Source organism: Cydia strobilella, chromosome 22 (genome assembly GCF_947568885.1).
Source record: "Cydia strobilella chromosome 22, ilCydStro3.1, whole genome shotgun sequence".
Classification (NCBI taxonomy): domain Eukaryota; kingdom Metazoa; phylum Arthropoda; class Insecta; order Lepidoptera; family Tortricidae; genus Cydia; species Cydia strobilella.
Genome location: NC_086062.1, coordinates 1,039,109 through 1,059,402, shown reverse-complemented (window position 1 = coordinate 1,059,402; position 20,294 = coordinate 1,039,109). Strand labels below are relative to the sequence as shown.

The window sequence follows — 20,294 nt, the reverse complement described above, 5'->3', positions numbered from 1 at the left end:
AACTGCTGCGACAACGTGTTGAGGGCCAGGTACTGCCTGTTGAGACACATGTTGGAGAACAGGTCGAGCTGGTGGCGATAGTAGTCCAAGATGGAGGCCGACGTGCCTGCAGGCTCCTAGCTTCGATATACGGTTTGACAGAACTTACTTGAGTATCAGCTGTATATTCAACTGCTGCGACAACGTGTTGAGGGCCAGGTACTGCCTGTTGAGACACATGTTGGAGAACAGGTCGAGCTGGTGGCGATAGTAGTCCAAGATGGAGGCCGACGTGCCTGCAGGCTCCTAGCTTCGATATACGGTTTGACAGAACTTACTTGAGTATCAGCTGTATATTCAACTGCTGCGACAACGTGTTGAGGGCCAGGTACTGCCTGTTGAGACACATGTTGGAGAACAGGTCGAGCTGGTGGCGATAGTAGTCCAAGATGGAGGCCGACGTGCCTGCAGGCTCCTAGCTTCGATATACGGTTTGACAGAACTTACTTGAGTATCAGCTGTATATTCAACTGCTGCGACAACGTGTTGAGGGCCAGGTACTGCCTGTTGAGACACATGTTGGAGAACAGGTCGAGCTGGTGGCGATAGTAGTCCAAGATGGAGGCCGACGTGCCTGCAGGCTCCTAGCTTCGATATACGGTTTGACAGAACTTACTTGAGTATCAGCTGTATATTCAACTGCTGCGACAACGTGTTGAGGGCCAGGTACTGCCTGTTGAGACACATGTTGGAGAACAGGTCGAGCTGGTGGCGATAGTAGTCCAAGATGGAGGCCGACGTGCCTGCAGGCTCCTAGCTTCGATATACGGTTTGACAGAACTTACTTGAGTATCAGCTGTATATTCAACTGCTGCGACAACGTGTTGAGGGCCAGGTACTGCCTGTTGAGACACATGTTGGAGAACAGGTCGAGCTGGTGGCGATAGTAGTCCAAGATGGAGGCCGACGTGCCTGCGGGCTCCTCGCGGGCCTCGGCCGCCAGCTCCGTCAGTAGGCGGGAATTCTGTAATAGTTATTTGTGCAACAAGAGAGGAAAGTTGGTTTTTCTTGCGAGTGTTTATTTTGAGTCCCGAGAAAGTGAAAGATTCTATAATTGAATCACGAGCGAAGCGAGTGATTCTAAGGTAGAATATTGAGCGTAGCGAGGGACTCAAAAACACGAGATGTAAAATAACTTTGCTCTCGTGTTGCACACATAATTTTTCACCTCAGTAGTGAGAACATATTAAAGGTTAAAATGTATTTCGAATTACACAGAATAAACAGAAAAAAAAGTACTATAATATGGACGATACGATACGATACGATACGGACGGGACGGGACGGGACGGGACGGGACCGGACCGCACCGTACCGTACCGTACCGTACCGTACCGTACCGTACCGTACCGTACCGTACCGTACCATAAAGAAATGTAATAAAAATATGAAGTTCATGGCCTTCACTAAATTAAAAAGCTACATTGTCGCTGAAATAATGAAGAAGCGCTGGTGGCCTAGCGGTAAGAGCGTGCGACTTTCAATCCGGAGGTCGCGGGTTCAAACCCCGGCTTGTACCAATGAGTTTTTCGGAACTTATGTACGAAATATCATTTGATATTTACCAGTCGCTTTTCGGTGAAGGAAAACATCGTGAGGAAACCGGACTGATCCTAACAAGGCCTAGTTCCCCCTCTGGGTTGAAAGGTCAGATGGCAGTCGCTTTCGTAAAAACTAGTGCCTACGTCGATTCTTAGGATTAGTTGTCAAGCGGACCCCAGGCTCCCAGGAGCCGTGGTAAAATGCCGGGATAACGCGAGGAAGAAGGAAGGCTGAAATAATGTTCCGCCGCCAGGGGCAGCAATAGCACAAACTGTAAACCATGGAGTATATTATAGAAATATACTATGGCTTAAACAGTTTTCACAGATTCTTTTGTTACGAATAAATATGATTCATCAAGGCGGTAAGTTTACAGTTTGTGCTAGTGGCGCCCCCTACACAGTTATGCGTAATATTCCCTACTGAGCTTGTCATATTGAGTGCTGTAAAGGTTATGGCGTATATTCACAAAATTTATGTTAGTCCCATTTACAAAACGTAACGCTGACGAGTCGTGCATCATCCTACATTCGAATAAAGTTACGTTCTCTCTTAAAATTTCGCCCACTGGCACTAATGTGTTTCAGTTTTATGTTATACATCTTTTAAATGTATTTTTAAAGGAATTCCATTGTGATAAGGATTTGCCACACTGGATGCGTTCTGCGAGCAGCGGTCAGGTCTAACTTCAACTTCAAAGGTTGCTCATGAAATAAACCCCCGGTCACCCGTTGACCACGAACGCTGTAAAGGGTTCGAAACGTCGAGATGTATTATAAATTCAATATACGCGATATACTCCGTTTTCATAGTTTTTGGGTTCAAAGGTTGCTGTTAATGTTGTTCATACATAATGCGGTTTGACCTGACCGCTGACCGCAGAACGCATCTAGTGTGGCAAATCCTTTATACCTTCTTGTTGTTCCACAGCAATAGGACTTCGTCTTCGACGGTGTACTGTTTGGTTGCGTCGTCGCTTTTTGGGGAGCCGCTGCGTTTTTCGTATTTTGTTGAGACGACCCTGAAACATATTCACATTATAAAATACATTTAAAAAAAACGCGCACGAAAGGTTGCGTACCATTACGGGAAAAAACAGCAAAAAAACCACGTTTGTTGTATGGGAGCCCCATTCAAATATTTATATTATTCTGTTTTTAGTATTTGTTGTTATAGCGGCAACAGAAACACATCATCTGTGAAAATTTCAACTGTCTAGCTATCACGGTTCATGAGATACAGCCTGGTGACAGACGGACGGACAGACGGACAGCGGAGTCTTAGTAATAGGGTCCCGTTTTTACCCTTTGGGTACGGAACCCTAAAAATCGACCAAGTACAAGTCTGGCAAACGAAGAATTCCGTAGTAGGTACTCAATATTCCACAAATAAACTAAGATAGATAATTGGCTATGCATGTAGCTTCTAGAACGTTCTCGAGTGTTAACGCATTCACTGCCAACGTTATCGTAGCGCTGCGCTCGTAGCCGATCCCAGCGTTTTCTAGTTTTGATCAACAAAAACCCGATGATCAGGATAAAATTTCAGGGAGCGTTGGATGAGGACGCATGACCAGTCGTTATAATCATAATCATTTATTTAACTCCAGACAACAATGGTCCACAATAATACAAATTAAAAATTACAATTAAATTAAAATAGGTTATAAATTAAATTACAACAGGTTATCAATTAAATTAAAATTACATAAATTAAGAAGATATAAGCCGTGGGGAGGCCTATGTCTAGCAGTGGTCGTATATATCGGCTGATATAATATTCTCACACTTAATAAAACACTGCTTTATGTACTTTTACTATTTAATCATCCAAACTTATGATCCGCCATTGAACCATACAATCAACCTCGTCTTATCATTTGAGTTACATGGATACACGTTATTCGTCCCCCTTGGATCTTTTTAAATCAAGAGTGAATAGACATCTTTTAGGTAAGCATGATCCATCCTAGACTGCATCGGCACTTATCATCAGGTGAGATTGCGGTCAAATGCTTGCCTTTTTGTAATAAAAAAAAATATACAATAGGTACTAGCTTTTGCCCGCGACTTCGTCTTCGTAGAATTAGTATTTTGGGTAGCTACTTTTTTTATACAATCTGCTTTTTATTGATTCCCTATACCACAATTCCAACTTCTAACGCCTTGATAAAATGTAAAGGTAACGATCCAATTTGAGCATAATAGTTACATCATTGCCAGGCGATGCATCAATTATCTTACTTTTGGGTGGAAGTGACATAATTTTCACCCTCTTAAGGGATGATTTCCGGGAAACAAACTATCCTATGTCCTTTCCCGGGACTCAAACTATCTCTATGCCAAATTTCAACTAAATCGGTTCAGCGGTTTAAGCGTGAAGAGGTAACACACAGATAGATACTTTCGCATTTATAACATTAGTATGGATAAACCTTGTCTCGATGAGTATGTCCGAGTTGTTGGCACAGAGCACGCTCTTGCAGATAAGTTCTTGTGTGACGGCGATCGCCTTCTTGTTGGAGATGCACAGATCACTTAGATAGTCGAGGAATCGGGACTGCCACGTCTTCATATTCTTGCGGACGAGGCCTGAAAGATGCAAAAATTTACTACTATTAGGAGGCACATTTTAAACATCTTTGTGGATGGATCGACTCGCCCAGATGCGACTGTGGCGCCGAGTCGCAGACTGTCCAACACATAGTCCAGGAGTGCCCCCTCAGAGCCTACCCCGGAAGCCCCGATGACCTGTTCTCACTTACCCCTGACGCAGCCCAATGGCTGAGAACCTTGGATATAAACCTGTGACATACCTGTTATATTTTCGATTTATTTGTGACTTTTTATGCCATTCGATTAAATAAAATAAATAACTATTAGAGGAGAAAACACCAGACATCATCTAATAAAAGATTTAATACATAAAAACACGGAAAACAAGAATAGCTTAGGTAAATCACACTCCGACGCCGTAATGGCGGGCGATGCTCTTGTGACAGTTCGGGACGCGCCACTCTTAATGTGACCATCGACACCGACCGTAGGGCTGCGCTCGAGCAAACCACATAATCGATTACCACTACACACGAAAATGTATTCGACCTGCTCCTATATGGACAAACATTAGTTAAAAAGCTAGGGTTCCCCTCATCTAGCAGAATATTATTTGTCAGAAATACACTTCGCATAACACGTATCGCGGAAAACTTTTAGTCGAATGATACTTCCGCATAAATACTTGCCATAATAGTAATTTCGGATAATATTCATTTGGCAGAGTTTTCTAGGGTTTTCTGCCAAATAATATTATGCAAAAACAAATTCTGCAAAGTAATATTATGCGAAAGGTAATTCTGCCAAACGACATTTATGCCAAGTAACATTATGCAATACAAAAATAAGTCCAAAAACTTTCTGCAAAATAGGGAACCTAAAAAGCTAGGCTTGAACGCAGAAGGCGCTGTAATAAAATTGTTCTAGTAATAGGTAACCTAACTTTCAATTTCTAATTAAAAAGTAGACAAATTTCTTGTTTATGGAGTTAAGGCATGCCTCGTTTTTATTTTTTTAAATTAATAGACACCACAAATTTCACAAACATAAACAAACCGGAGAGATAAATTACAAAGAACATTATTTTTGGGACAAATTATTCAGTGCATTGCCAGTTTTAAGTTCAGTGTTTTGCCAGTATTGTTTTTGTAACAAATAAACATATATGAGTTTTGAATGATTCACGGTTAGTTTCACTAGACTTATATTGACCGGGATATAGACCGTGATTACCTTTTGTATTATTTGTGAGCTCCCGATATTTCGACGCAGTTACATGCATCATGTTCACGGGTGACTGAAGATAGCGGGTGGGTGTCAAAGTTGTGTAGACAGCGCTCTGTCTACCCTCATTCTTGCGCGTCGGCTGCGTTCACTTTCAACGTTACCAACGGTCGCATTCACACAAAAGGTAATCACGGTCTATATCCCGGTCAATATAAGTCTAGTAAACATATATGTAATGAATTATAAATATAATTGTCATTAAGACTGTCTGCCTAAAAAACCTCAACTTTACCACGTGTATGTAGATTGTAGGTTTAATATGTATAACACATAAACAGACCTGTAACGATTGTTATTAATAAACTTTCATTTTGAAATAAAACTATAAAAACGGATTATATCGCGTATATTGAATTTATAATACATCCCGACGTTTCGAACCCTTTACAGCGTTCGTGGTCAACGGGTGACTGAGGAAAAATTACAAAGTGCAAAAATACCCACATACTAAAATAATGAACAATCATAGACTACAAACTTTAAGGCTGGTTGTACATTCAATATACGCGATATAATCCGTTTTCATAGTTTTATTTCATGAGTAACTATCGCGGTAACCGAAGACAATATTAAACTTTCATTTTCATTTTTCATTTTAACCACATTAAAAAAAATTGTGTATCGTAACTCACCTACAAAGGTTTCGATCTCCGACGCTGTGATGTGCATTTCCAGTAATTTCCGATTGTTATGCAATAATGCAGTAATGGTATCTTCGGCCAGGATGTCATAGCCGATTTGTTTCTGCATGAACCCGAAATGCTTCGCTATGTATTCCTGTAAAAGGTATCGTATTAGATCAAGATAAAATTGCCCTCATGACATGAGTGGCCGATTTCCCTTTTTTTCTCAAAAAAAAAATTTGATTGGCAGTGAACGTTCGGCGACCAATGATTAATACAGGCTGGCTAAAAAATAAGTCCATTCCCGTTGCCAGGGAGATTTTGCGATTATACTGAGCAACTTTTACTATGGAACCAACCACGAAATCGCGAAAAAAAAAATTACCCTCCCATAGAAAATGGACCAGCCAAAATGTATGAAACAGCCAAATTTTTTTTTCGCGATTTCGGGGTTGGTCCCATAGTAAAAGTTGCTCAGTATCATCCCAAAACCTCCCTGGCAACAGGAATATACTTATTTTTTAGCCACAGTTTATGTATGAATATCGAATCTTTTTTCCACGCGGGATTACACACACACACACACACACACACACACATACATTTTTTGCGCCTATACGCCAAAATACCTGGTTCTTCCGATAGTCCTGTTGACTGAGCCGCAGTATCCGGTAGCAGAGCCGGAAGATGTATTTATACGGAGCGTAGCGAGCGTCACATAGCTCCTCGATCTTCAGGAACGCCTCGCCCTCTGGTGACTCTTGAAATGGTCCCTGGGAGAAATAATCAATAACGAGCAGCGGTTTTAATTTTACATAAAATTAACACCTGCTACTCGTATAAAATCATTGACGCTACACGGTGAGAGTAACGAAGTCTGCTTAAGCAAGTTATACAGGATGGCTTAAAAATAAGTGCATTTACGTTGCCAGGGAGGTTTTGGGATTATACTGAGCAACTTTCACTATGGGGCCAATCCCGAAATCGCGAAAAAATAAATTACCATCCCATAGAATAAATAAATAAATTATGTCCATTTAAATTTTTTTTATGACATGTGTAAAAACTGATTATAAGCCTTGCAGCTTGAAATAAATGATTTTTTTTAATAGAAAATGGAGCAGCCAAATTTTTTTTCGCGATTTCGGGGTTGGCCCCATAGTAAAAGTTGCTCAGTATAATCCCAAAACCTCATTGGCAACGGGAATGCACTTATTTTTTAGCCACCCTGTATATTAGTTCATGCCAGGTGTGTGCACTGTGGTGCTTACATACTTGGTATACAAGTACCACACCATATATTTGGGGTAAGTATATGTCTAGCAGTAGCAGCTTTCTTCCTATGCCATTACCTGTAGTATCCTAAACAGTTGTCTCAGGATATATTGTTCTCGCAGCAGCTTCTGGCGGTCTCTGTTCGGGTTCTCAACTACCAGCTCCAAGGCTTCGGACTTATTTGGTTCATTTTCAAATCCAGCTATGAAGTAAACTATGTCTTGTAGAAGGCAGGTCAGGCCTCTGAAATAGATTTAACGATAGCCAGATCAGAATACACCTTTATACTCTGCATCTTCTCAAATGATTTTTACTCCTAAGACGGTAATCTGTTAAACAAAAGCCATTGTTCCTTTTGTGAGCGGTCGGCCATTGTGCGCCATTATGTCTGACAATGGCAAGCGTCGTAGCACGCGCTCACTCAATGGCACACAATGGCCGACCGCTCACACAAAAGGAACAATGGCTTTTGTTTAACACATTACCGTGTTAGGAGTAAAAATCATTTGAGAAGATTCAGACTATAATCACATGGCTAAATAGTGGCTAGTGCCTTTTCAGTAGAGCATAGGCCGGGAGTATTTTTTTAATACTATTTCTTATTGCAACTCCAAATGGAGAAACTATGTTTTCACTTTTTTACTTTTTTTTAAATGATGAATAGGCAAGCGTTTGACCACGATCCCACCTGATGGTAAGTGATGATGCGGTCTACGGTGGAGCACGCTTACCTATGAGATACCTATTAACTGTTGCCTTGAAGAGCCCCAGATTGTACTCACGCGGAAACACAGACTCGGGCAGGGCGTTCCACTCCTTGGCAGTTCGCATAAGAAATGTGGAAGCAAAACGCTTCGTGCGTATTTTTGGAGTTCCTACCATGAAGCGATGCCGGAGTGCCGTTTGTCTTGTGGTCCGATGGCAAAAATGGGACGGAGGAATAAGGTTGTGAAGTTCCTCGGCACACTCTCCGAAATGTATCCTATAATGTTACTCCGGTATAACTTACTTCCTCTCGTTGTGCTCTATGTTCCCGTTCTGCAGCTTGCCCGAGAGCGCGGAAAGCACTTTGCAGGCGTCATTGGCGAAGTCAAGGTCTCGAACTTCGCTCGGAGAGACAGATATTAGTGCAAACGCTTCTTTATCTTCTTTCACCACTGAACACCCCACCTGAGCAAACATAGGGTTAAAAATGTTAATTTTACTAGTAACCTATCCCTCAATTGTCCTATTAGCGAAGAAAAGGACGATTATCTAGAAACGCGTAAAGGTGATCTAGTTTTTCTTGGAAAGCTCAGACACCGCATCCGCAACCGCCAACAAACTATTTCACAGTTTGGCGAAACATTAGATTAAGGTACTTTTCTTTCTGGTTAAACTTTCAATAAAAAAAAGAAGATTTACTCGACAGAACAATCAACGATATGTTTTTTATGAACTATATCTACTTTTGAGAAAAAAGTTGAGCGCTATTCTACATACAGGTGGTCAAAAATAAGTGCATTTCCGTTGCCAGGGAGGTTTTGGGATTATACTGAGCAACTTTTACTATGGGACCAACCACGAAATCGCGAAGAAAAAATTTACCCTCCCATAGAAAATAGACCAGCCAAAATGTATGAAACAGCCAAATTTTTTTTTCGCGATTTCTTGGGTGGTCCCATAGTAAAAGTTGCTCAGTATAATCCCAAAACCTCCCTGGCAACGGGAATGCACTTATTTTTTGGCCACCCTGTATATCATATTGGCGGGCGGAAAGGTATCTTACCTTAGACATGACAGGTTTTTCTTCATCTTTATCAATAGGTATCGACGTCGAATGCACCCATGTGTGCGTACATAGATGTTGTAATCTAAAACAGAATTGAAAATAAATTATATAAAAATGACAATTTATTACTATAAATGGGGATGTATTATAAATTCAATATACGCGATATAATCCGTTTTCATAGTTTTATTTCATGAGTAACTATCGCGGTAACCGAAGACAATATTAATTTATTACTATATAAATGTAAAAAAATATTAACCGAGTGGCTTAAAATACTTAACTACGAGGAGACAGAGGCTCGACGATATATTAAATTAAGTTGATATTAACTCAAACTCTAAAGTACCTACTTATCAGTTTTAATATAATAAGTAAGAAAATATGACATTTTACATTTTACAGTACCTAATGTATAAGAAAATACCTATTGTGTAAGAAAAGTACGATACATAGTTCTATGCTTTAAAGTACCTATATATAAGAAGTGCCGATTAGTACATCACCTCACCACCTGCACTCACACGATCTCATACACCTACACACACACATACACACTCACTCACTCACTCTCACACACACACACACACACACACACACACACACACACACACACACACACACACACACACACACACACACACAAGATAAAATTGTATTAGCTTAAGTTTTCTTTCTGCTTTTGTTAAACTAAAAATTACTTGTTGCTACGGAGGAGCGGGGCTTCCTGATACAGGTATAATATACTTAAAAGGAAGTCCCAACCTACTACCTTGTAATGTAACATTTTATTAATGAAATAAAATATTTTCATTTTCATTTTCATATTATTTTCCTAAAAACTTTTTCACGAAAAGAGAACGATAAAGAGACGAATTGGACGCTTCGCTGACTACGACGAAAAATAAGAGGGGGACTTGCACAGCAGTAGAAAGATTTCCTGCGCTTAAATAAACAAATAAACCGGCCAAGTGCGAATCGGACTCGCCCACCGAAGGTTCTGGGTACAAACTTAACTTTTTTTTTACAAATTTATAGTTTTTAGATTTTTCCTTGTACTTGTAGTGTGAGACGATATTACTTGCCAAATTTCATAGTTCTAGGTCAACGAGAAGTACCCTTATAAATTTTGATTCCCTTGCTCACAAGGGAATCAAAAGAGTGTCGAAATATACTTTTTTTGCGGCATATACGGCCGTATCTTCACATTTTTAAGGGGCTGTAGACTGATATGGTTTTAATTTCAACTCGATACCGCGCGTATCTACGCGTTCCCGAGATAAAGGATCTTGATATACAGACAGACAGGCGGACGGACGGACGGCCAACAAAGTGATCCTATAAGGGTTCCGTTTTTTCTTTTGAGGTATGGAACCCTAAAAATGACAATATACACATCTTTTTACCTGACATAGCTACTCTGCGGTACAGGTGCGTCGGAATGAGTCATAGTAGTTGGGTCTAATTCGAAAAGTGTGGCTATTTCTGAGGAGTGCGCCACAGATACTAGTTGGTAGGCGGGCTCTCCTGTGTCTAGCGGCGCGTCTCTGCAACAAAAAAATATTGAATACCGTTTATACCGTATATATACGGTACTGTATACAGCGAAATGAGGGTACCGTTTTTGTGCTCACCAGTTGGCGCCACTGTAGATGTAGGCCCAGAAAAATAGATCTCAAAATTCTTCTATACTTATTTTTATAAAATCAATACGTTTTAATATACACAAAAGTATTATAACGTCTAAATGTGACATTTTTTCGACCTGTTCAATTTTGCATATATTTTAGTTGTCACTTTTTTTAAACCACTAACAATTTTTTGAGCTATATCTATTGTTTACCATGATTAAATAATCAAAAATGGACAAAGATTTACCCCCAAAACTTATATGCATTTGACATTTTGAAAGACCTCCATCTACACTAGCGCCCCTAGCGGCGAAATTAAACGCGGTAGCCATTATTTGCTATTGATAGCCGAGAGGTTTGACTGCCCATATATGAGGCACTGTGAGGACATGCATGTTTCTAGAAGTACTTATTATGTATAAGCTACTTGGGTATGTACTTCTAGAAACATAACTCAGTTCATTTCACTATTGTTTATTTTTTATTTTTTTTATTATTTATTGTAATGTTAATTTTGTGTTAATAATTATTCTGTATATATAGTGATAGATGTAAGCACTAACATATCTATAAGTACTTACTAACACAAGCTATATGAGTCTGTAAAGTTACTCGAAATAAAAATGATTTATTTATTTTATTTATTATTGCATGGAGAAATTATGAATGAATTCATTGATAAATTCGCCATGCACTTTTACGGCCGACGGTACAAAGAGGTAATGATGTTCGTCTCTGAAACTAGATAAATAGTAAAAAGATTATATTTTATCAATGGATTGTTAGTGTACTCACGGTGGCCTGACGCACGCTTCGGCGGCTAAATAGTGTCCAGTGGCCAAATGTTTGAATCGGAAGATGGAGTTCCAGTGGCCGGCGCCGCCGCGGCACGGGTCGTGTTGCACCACCTGCAAATGATTAGTAGATTGTTAAGAGGCCGTAGTCGATTTTGGAGCAAAAATGTAAAATTGATAGATTTAGTCGTTGAAATTATACACGTTATGTTACGTAAAATCTAAATAACAAGTATTGATTTCTATTAGCACGTCTTCTCATCTTGCCTTTTAATAATGAGGTCGCGAGCGTGCGTCACCGGTAATGCATGAAGAGAAGGGGCAGTTTTTAAAAATTCATAAAAAAATCATGGTGGTAAATTATACAAATTGATATATAAGAATAGGTTCAGCAAATGTTGTAGTTTGTTTAAGTATCAAAATTACGTTGAAAATAAGTCGATTTTCAGAGAAATTGTCACTTGTTTTGAAGTAATTACTGGAGAAAATTGATTTCGTCTAACTTTCATTTACACTAATTCAAAGTCATAATAATAAAAATGTAGTCTGATAAACGTCAAGTACAGGATATGTGTAATACAAAATTACCATGTTTAGCAGTCCAAACTTTACGTAATTTACAAATAAGAGCGACAAATCCAGTGCTTTACGCGCGTTTACCTAAACGTCCATCAGAAAAGCAAACATTACTAATTTTGTGAGTCTGTTTTCAAAAAATTGATCTGATAAAAGGTAAGATAAGAAGACGTGCTAATATAAACCAGTACTTGTTATTTCAATTAGGTAACAAAAGATGTAAAATTTCACGGACTAAATCTATCAATTTTACATTTTTGCGACTAAAATCGACACCGGCCTCTTAACCAAGGGATGAAAGGCACTTACCTCTGCCGAGGTATTTTGGCGCTCGAACGCAGTGAGAGCGCCAATAGTTCAAGGCTGAAATGATGCCTTTCAACCGAGTTAAACACTCTACGTTTACGTTTCATTTCGAATACGTAGAAAGTAAAATGCATTTATTTTAAAAAACACGACTTTTGTAGTATTTCTTGAGGGTACTTTCAATTAACAATTCAGACAAAAGTATCGTTATTTATGGAATGGAGAGTCAAATATCAGAATGGAAATTGTATAACAAATCCATTTAAACTGAAATTTCAATTGCTTATCGTAAAATTTTTTTTAAAAAATCGTACTTCGAACGTAAAATGCTCTAGTGCAGACACGTATCATTTTCTGCACTTCTTTTAGAACAACAATGACCCTCTTTCAGAGCATGAGAAATGGAAGATAATGATATTCACATTTTACTTCATTTTCGTCACCTTACACCGTATTAGCCATTAACCCCTGGAGTCTGGGGTCTAAATTGCCAGCCAAATAACTATTAAAATAAAAAACTTAAAAAAACCCAACGCAATTATGCCAAAAGATGTCTTACATCATTTTGGAAAAGAGCTGATACTCTTCAAATTCTTCTTGTTCTGCGTGGAAGAGAGACAGTCACATATTTACCTCTATCTCCCACAATGCCTTTCTGCTAGTGGCCGCTGTGGCGCTAGACCTCCCCGTGGTCCTCAGGAACACATGCTGCCTCTTCTGGTACTCGTCCATGGTGAAAACTCCTCCTGTTCTGCGTGGAAGAGAGACAGTCATATATTTACCTCTATCTCCCACAATGCCTTGCTGCTAGTGGCCGCTGTGGCGCTAGACCTCCCCGTGGTCCTCAGGAACACGTGCTGCCTCTTCTGGTACTCGTCCATGGTGAAAACTCTTCTTGTTCAACGTGGTAGAGAGACAGTCATATACTTACTTACTGCTTACTGCTAGCCTTTCTCCGCAGACGTCTTGTCTGGTTGCTCTTAGCATAAGCCTATGCTAAGAGACAGTCATATATTTACCTCTATCTCCCACAATGCCTTGCTGCTAGTGGCCGCTGTGGCGCTAGACCTCCCCGTGGTCCTCAGGAACACATGCTGCCTCTTCTGGTACTCGTCCATGGTGAGAAACTTCTCCTGTTCCGCGTGGAAAAGGCGGACGACGTCGCCGCCTTTGAGGATCTCCTCTAGGTTCTCTTTGTGTTCGAGGAAGAGGGTCACTTTCCAGGAGGTTGAGGAGTTTACCACGTTGACCTGGAATATAAATATTTGCTTGAGATTATTCTGGAGTTTATTGATAGTGTTCAATGGATGATGTCTCAGTACTACCGTCTTGGGGCGCGTGTAGTTCAAGTCGATATGTATAGACGTGCCTCGGCCGCATTGCCTTGGGCGAGGCACGTCTCCACCGACCGAGCTGCTCCGCGCGGCAATATCTTCGCGAGGCGGCTGGTTCCGTGTGGACCCGCCTAATAAGAACAATCTGCCTCGATGATATCCACATACGAATTAGCCTAGTCTGTGGAGACATTTTTTAACACGTTCCCTGTGTATGCATCATATGTGTAGCATTTTAGGGTATATATGATACGTGCATGCATCACGGATGATGCACGACCCCTTGTAAACTTAAAGCATTGCCAAAATTTACACGTGTGAGCTAGATGTTTTTTATTTGCGTGCACATACTGGCCACGAAAACTTTGACAGAAAACACGTGTGTCCGGATGACATTTTCTATAATATTTCCTGGTTATGGCTGTTACAAATATTAACACAAAAAATATACATTTTTATTTTAAATAACAAAACACAATGAATTAATTGCATTTAAAGCACATGATAATTTAAATAAAATAATAATCAAATAAATTTGTAAAAACCTAATCAGAAATTCCTGGAATTTTTCTTTAATGGCAAACATTGTAGCATCGAAGAGACACTGCTTTTTACTCATCAAATACTGTCTGTTTGCTTCGCCTTTTTGCTAGCTTCTGTAGGTGTCCTCCCTGTTCACTGAGTGTTCAGCATCAATTTATACTCAACGCGTTTTCTAAAAATTGTATTGTTACGGCGTGGAATTTTGGTCAGTTCATGGTGGCGGGATCCACGGGTTCGGGGTGGTGGTCCAGCCGAAGGTTCGGTACCTATCTTTAATGCCAAGAAGATAGCTGATGACTATTTCGTGGCCTGTCAAAAGAGACTGCATTACAAATCGCAACAGACATCAAATCAGCCGCAATTTTTTATACCAAAAACAAGTCTTGCGAACAGGTGATGAGGTGATGACTTGTCAGCTGATCAGCTAGCTATATCATGCCTTTCTTGGCGCGATTATAACCTAATACAATTTTTGTTGTCATAGTTTTCCTTTTTATGGCATAGACTAATGTAGACTACAGATATAAATCCAAGAAAAATTACAAATTGCCTTAAAACGTGTATGAATGATATGTGTGATGCACTGAGCAATGAGCTAGTACGTGCATGCGTTACATTGTGGGCACCAGTTTAAAAGCTCATACGTGTATGCATCACATGTGGGCACCAGTTTGAAAGCTCATACGTGTATGCATCACATGTGAGGCACTCGGGAAAATGGGAAAATAGGAAAATCGGTCCTCATTAATGGTGTTTTTATACATAAATATATTAATATATACTGTATAAAAGGTATTTACAAAAAAAGAAAAATGCACGCGAGGAGTCGATTTCTTGTTCCCAGTTACACAGGGAACGTGTTAAATATTTCTATTGCCACTGATTGTGAGTAACAAACCAAAAAATATTGGAGGTGAACAGGGGCCTTGTGACAGTCCAGTTCTGCCAACTCACACATCGTATCTCGCACGAGTTTCTTATCACATGTAGTAGGTACTGACACTAACAGCACGGTAAGAAAGCGCATGTTCAGATTGTTAGAAGACGATAAGCAGGTGAGGTGCTAAAACCGACCTAACGAGGCTCTTATTCCACCCTTCAACTCCCTCCATCTAAATTTGCTACCCAAAAAACGACCATGCCTTTTAAAATTTAGATTACGAGCGATTTTTTAAATTAAACGAATTTTAATTTGCTTTGCTGATCCGAAATCAAGTGGATTGAAAGTGAGGGATTACCTAACAAAGCTTCGTCAGTTCAGTTTGTACACCTCGGCCGCTGAGCAACTACTTCAGCTTTTTGTATAGTGACATAGCACTCTTATGAGTGCGTCAGTATACGCAGAGCAACTATGGTCACAGGGCGGACACGCAATACATCAAAAATCACTCGCGTTTCTATGTGTGAACGGCACGACCGTACACGCGTCATGCGTCAGTGTGAGTAAGTTGCTTAATAATATTACAGAGAGCACGCCAGAAGTCCGCCAGATTTCTGTCGCGGGGCGAGGTAATTCGAGTCGGGGCGGGGCGGTGCGTGGCCGTTCTGAATGATAATACTATTACTTATTCTGTGCTATGATTCGCAAAGACTGGTTAAGGTCTAACCTCCATAGAGCCCGCGTTGTCAGGTAGTTCGTGGTTGGAAGACACGTGTAGGACTTGCTGCCCCGCGCTCACGGGGTTCATTATAACTTTGTCGCCTACTACCACGTTGTCACCTGAAAACGGAATAACATGGTCAAATTATGTAGTGCTCATATCCAGACAACACAAGCGCATTGATTATGCAGGTTACGCAATACCGGAGTTTTAAGATGATCATTTTATGTGGTAAGTAGGTAATCTGGCGCTTCAGTGATTGTTGTATATAAATAGTGTGTTTGCAATTCATGCAGCTTTGATAGCGAGGTACAGAGGTATTCCAGAGGCTAATAGCCCGTGCACGAATTGCACAGAATATAGAGCCGATCCGCTACTTGTTTGCACCCAGCCTTATTCGCAGATTTTTCGTGTAGCGACGAGAAGATTGAACAGTCGAAGTCAAAAATATGTTTACACTTTTGCACCTTATTCCTTTGTAATAAGGCGAAAAATGTAAACATATCTTTTACCTCGACTGAACTACCATCGACTACGACCTGGTTCGCGTCCAGTTGCGAGTTTCATGATAGTGTGGAGTGGGCTTATCTAGGGCAATATGGTCATCATAGCTTAAGGTCTCAGTCTCACCTGAATGGTCATCATAGCTTAAGGTCTCGCCACACTTATCGACTTGGAATCGGCTATAGCCGATAGAAAAAAGCTTTATGACTACGCGAAAAAGACGTCGACGCGTCGGCCGAGCCGTATTGCGTGGACATAAAGCTTTTTTCTATCGGCTTAGGCCAATTCTGCGTCGATAAGTGAAGGGGAACCCTAGTGGAACCCTAAGTAGACCAGGGATGTAACGGATGTGTTCCGATAAGCGGAACCAGATGTTTTCAATTTAGTTTACCGGAACCAAAAACGGAATCGGAACCGAAAACGGAACCGGAATTGTTCTTTTTTTACTCACTAACATTTACCACACACAGTTAGTAAGTGCTGTCATAGGTACACATTACACAACACATACGAATACAAACAACAAATTAGTGCAGCACGTGGCAAGTGGGGCGATGAGCGAATGCCTGGTACTTAGAAACCTGTTTGATTTTGGTGTACCTATGCCACTCATGTCCCGCCGCCACTCTAAGAATTAACATCCGATATAACTTCCGTTTCAAAAGAAACGGAACCGGAACAGAAACGCATGTGTAATACCAATCGGAATTTACGACTTAACGGAAACGGAACCGGAGCTCCGTAACATCGTATTGTATTTAGTTATGTTTCTAGGGTTAGCTATTTCTTTATAGTTTTGCCTTCATGTACATATTATCTTAGTTTGACTACCATTTCGTATGTATCTCTCTCAGTTACTTAAAGGTTATCTGGAAGAGATCCCTTAAGGGGATAAGTTCGCCTTTGTACACATTTACTGTATTTTCTCTGTGTTATGTACTTGTTTTGTGCAATAAAGTGTTTACTACTACTACATCCATGAAGTAGACTTACCAGTTGATCTTAACTTGTAGAAAGGCATCACGTAGAACCATGAGCCTTCGTTTCCGTTCGCGTCTAGATGGACACGCATCGCGTTTTTCTCGAGCAGCGCGGGCAGTCTCTTGTTTACCTGAATAACAAACGTATAAACATGAGAAGGGATTGTCAGCAAAATGAATTATCTAGTAAAATAATGCACGCAATAATAATAAGTTTTACCTTCTCTAAAGATTAGACAGACATCTATGTTTTTTTCTGAATACTCGTATTCCGGAGTGTTAGGTATGCTTTTCTTACCGTCTTAGGCCTACTGCCCACGGAAGCGTAGCTGCATAGACGCGTACTCGTCATTGTACGCTTGCTTGCAGCCTACATACAAAACCGCACAACTCTGTCGACGGAGCGGCAACGTCGCGTCAGCGACGCTGCATGCAAGCTTAACGCCGCTGGGCGTACTGCATGTCATACGCCGGGCTACATCGCAAGGAATATCACGTTGAGTTTTTGTAAATAACGTCTTCATCGTTGGACGACATTCTCACGAATGAAAGGAAATGTAGGCTACGATACGCTTACGCTACGCTTCGTGGACAACGTCTGTACGCCGAGCTACATGGCAGCTGCACTGCGTATTCATGCAGCGTCTATGCAGCTACGCGTCGTGGACAGTAGGCCTTATTCATAAACGCCGTACAAACCTCAATCAGCTCATAATCGTTTAATGTATTTGTAAAGGATAAAACATAAATTAATTAATTAATTTAGGCTTGTAGTGCGTTTATGAACACGGCAGTCGTGTTTTTTCATCGGAAGCAAAGACAAGGAGGACCTATGAAGGGATAAGTGTGTACAAACGTACGGTGAGGTACTTGTTGGACTTGACGTGCAGCAGCTGCACCACGCTGCCGTACTGCACTACGGTGCCCAGCAACTTCTTGTTCTCCAACTCATTCTGCTTCTTCTCTATCTCTGCTGCGTGCTGCAACAAGAGACACATTGTTTAATACCTGAATGATGTATACGAATGTGTCTTATGGTCAGTTGCACCAAACCGTCTGCCATCATAAAAACTTTAATGTATAGTTGACGCGACCGGCCCTTACGGCTCGGCCACGACATTTCGCGATATGTGTAAAACAGGGATGTTGCGAATATTCGCTCCAGTATCCGCAACCGCGGAACTTCCGCATTATTTTCAACATCCGCATCCGCATAAAATCGATGCGGAGCTTAATGCGGATGCGGATGTGGAACAGGTAGGTACAGGAACGTCTTAGCGGCGACGCAAGTGCTAGGTAATTTCGACGTTAGCCAATAGGAATCTCGTTTCGTTTTTGTGATTCGTCGATCGAGCACTTTAGCCTATGACGGACAGCGACAAGGAGTGAAAAGTTTGATTTATTTGGACTTTAGTATAGTAATGCGATTGTGGGGCACCTATATTCTTGTTCAAATACTGTTTCGTTTTTTTTTAAATAAAAATTACTAAAGTATAATATTTGACGTTTTTTATGTGCCTAATTTCGACATCGACATCTTTAAAAAACCGCATCCGCATCCGCGGATGTCAAAAAATCGCCATCCGCAACAACCCTGGTGTAAAAGCCGATTCCAAATTCACGAAACGCATCACTGCATCATTCGTATTAATAAATAAAACCGTTACTTATATGTAACACCAACACAACTAACCATTGGCAACTTTTATTCCATTGATATAAAGCTCACGAATGATCACTTAAATTAATATACTATCTACAAACCAAACTGCCGACGCCGACCGGGGTCGTAAAACTTCTCATTCACACTTGCATAGTGGCAGCGCGATTGAAAAAGATGGCAATATAATCTCGGTAGTCATTTTGGTTTGCGAATAGCAACAACACTGAATCGACTATCGGTGGACCTTATGCAATTGCCATAAGGTATATTTTTGGTTAGTTTACAGATGGTTTACAGTGATGATGGTACATTAATCCTGGACATTAACGTCTAAATGAATGAATGGAATCATTAATATCCCGAATAAAGTCGTTATGCTTTATCTCGTTGGTTAAAAGCTCCATTTAGCGTGACATTTAAAGTTTGATTTGATTTAGGTCTGACGGGTTACGGGAGATTTATTAAAGAGATTTCTTTCTAATGTCTGAAGGAGATGGTAAGTTAATTATTTAACTGTAAGTGTTTACGGTATTTTCGAACGTAACGCAATGGAAATTAGGTATATAATTCGTGTGTAAACGAAATACACTTGGGTGAAATGTTGAGTACTTTGGACCCTTTTTTGCTGGATTAAAGTAGGGATTATGTAGGTTGGTGTGAACATTACGACATCGTGTTAAAACAGCAGGCATGCATATATAGTGATTTTTGTACTTTCCACAAATCAAACAAGATATTAAATCATTTTACGGTTTAGACTCACTTGTTGTTGTTGTGTTGACCTAGGCTCTCCGAAACATGACGCGCGACGCGAGTGACTAAAACAAGTGAGTCTAAACCGTAAAATGATTTAATATTAGTATGTCTCACAACAGTTTAAATTCGATTAAATCAAACAAGAGGTGGAACTGCTGATGACGATCAGAACGGAACTCTTCAGCAACGCATATTTCACGTTTGGCGATTTGTTCTCGTCGTTATATTTGCTAAGCAGTTAGGATTTCAAGCCACGTTTTAGTCAAGCTCGAGTTCTCATGATGGAATATGGATTCTATGTGAAATTGACGCCTTGAACTCTTATAAGCATTCTCATAGCGTCATTTTTTTAGTTTTTATCTAAAAACCAAGCATTTACATTTAAATAGTGTTATTTGGTGAAATGGAACTGCTCAATTTGAATCGTCACACATTTCGCTAATGTTCATGGAATAGGGAATATTACGCGAAACTCTGCGCAGGGGGCGCCACTAACACAATCTGAGGGTTTATC

At 40.4% G+C, this 20,294-nt stretch overlaps 1 protein-coding gene across 1 annotated transcript in view; it reads right to left on the bottom strand.

Annotated features, from left to right (window-relative positions):
- The window catches only part of LOC134751567 (inositol 1,4,5-trisphosphate receptor), a 143,404-nt gene that overhangs the window by 79,797 nt on the left and 43,313 nt on the right, over nucleotides 1–20,294 (bottom strand). The window contains exons 5-18 of the mRNA XM_063687027.1: nucleotides 18,222–18,341; nucleotides 17,375–17,492; nucleotides 15,884–15,996; nucleotides 13,419–13,649; nucleotides 11,519–11,631; nucleotides 10,499–10,639; nucleotides 9,090–9,174; nucleotides 8,331–8,491; nucleotides 7,399–7,564; nucleotides 6,676–6,819; nucleotides 6,056–6,200; nucleotides 4,016–4,172; nucleotides 2,494–2,602; nucleotides 825–1,003 (exon numbers count right to left, since the gene is read on the bottom strand). Of these exons, the coding sequence (XP_063543097.1) occupies nucleotides 825–1,003; nucleotides 2,494–2,602; nucleotides 4,016–4,172; nucleotides 6,056–6,200; nucleotides 6,676–6,819; nucleotides 7,399–7,564; nucleotides 8,331–8,491; nucleotides 9,090–9,174; nucleotides 10,499–10,639; nucleotides 11,519–11,631; nucleotides 13,419–13,649; nucleotides 15,884–15,996; nucleotides 17,375–17,492; nucleotides 18,222–18,341 (1,982 nt within the window). The remainder of the gene's footprint in view (nucleotides 1–824; nucleotides 1,004–2,493; nucleotides 2,603–4,015; nucleotides 4,173–6,055; nucleotides 6,201–6,675; nucleotides 6,820–7,398; nucleotides 7,565–8,330; nucleotides 8,492–9,089; nucleotides 9,175–10,498; nucleotides 10,640–11,518; nucleotides 11,632–13,418; nucleotides 13,650–15,883; nucleotides 15,997–17,374; nucleotides 17,493–18,221; nucleotides 18,342–20,294) is intronic.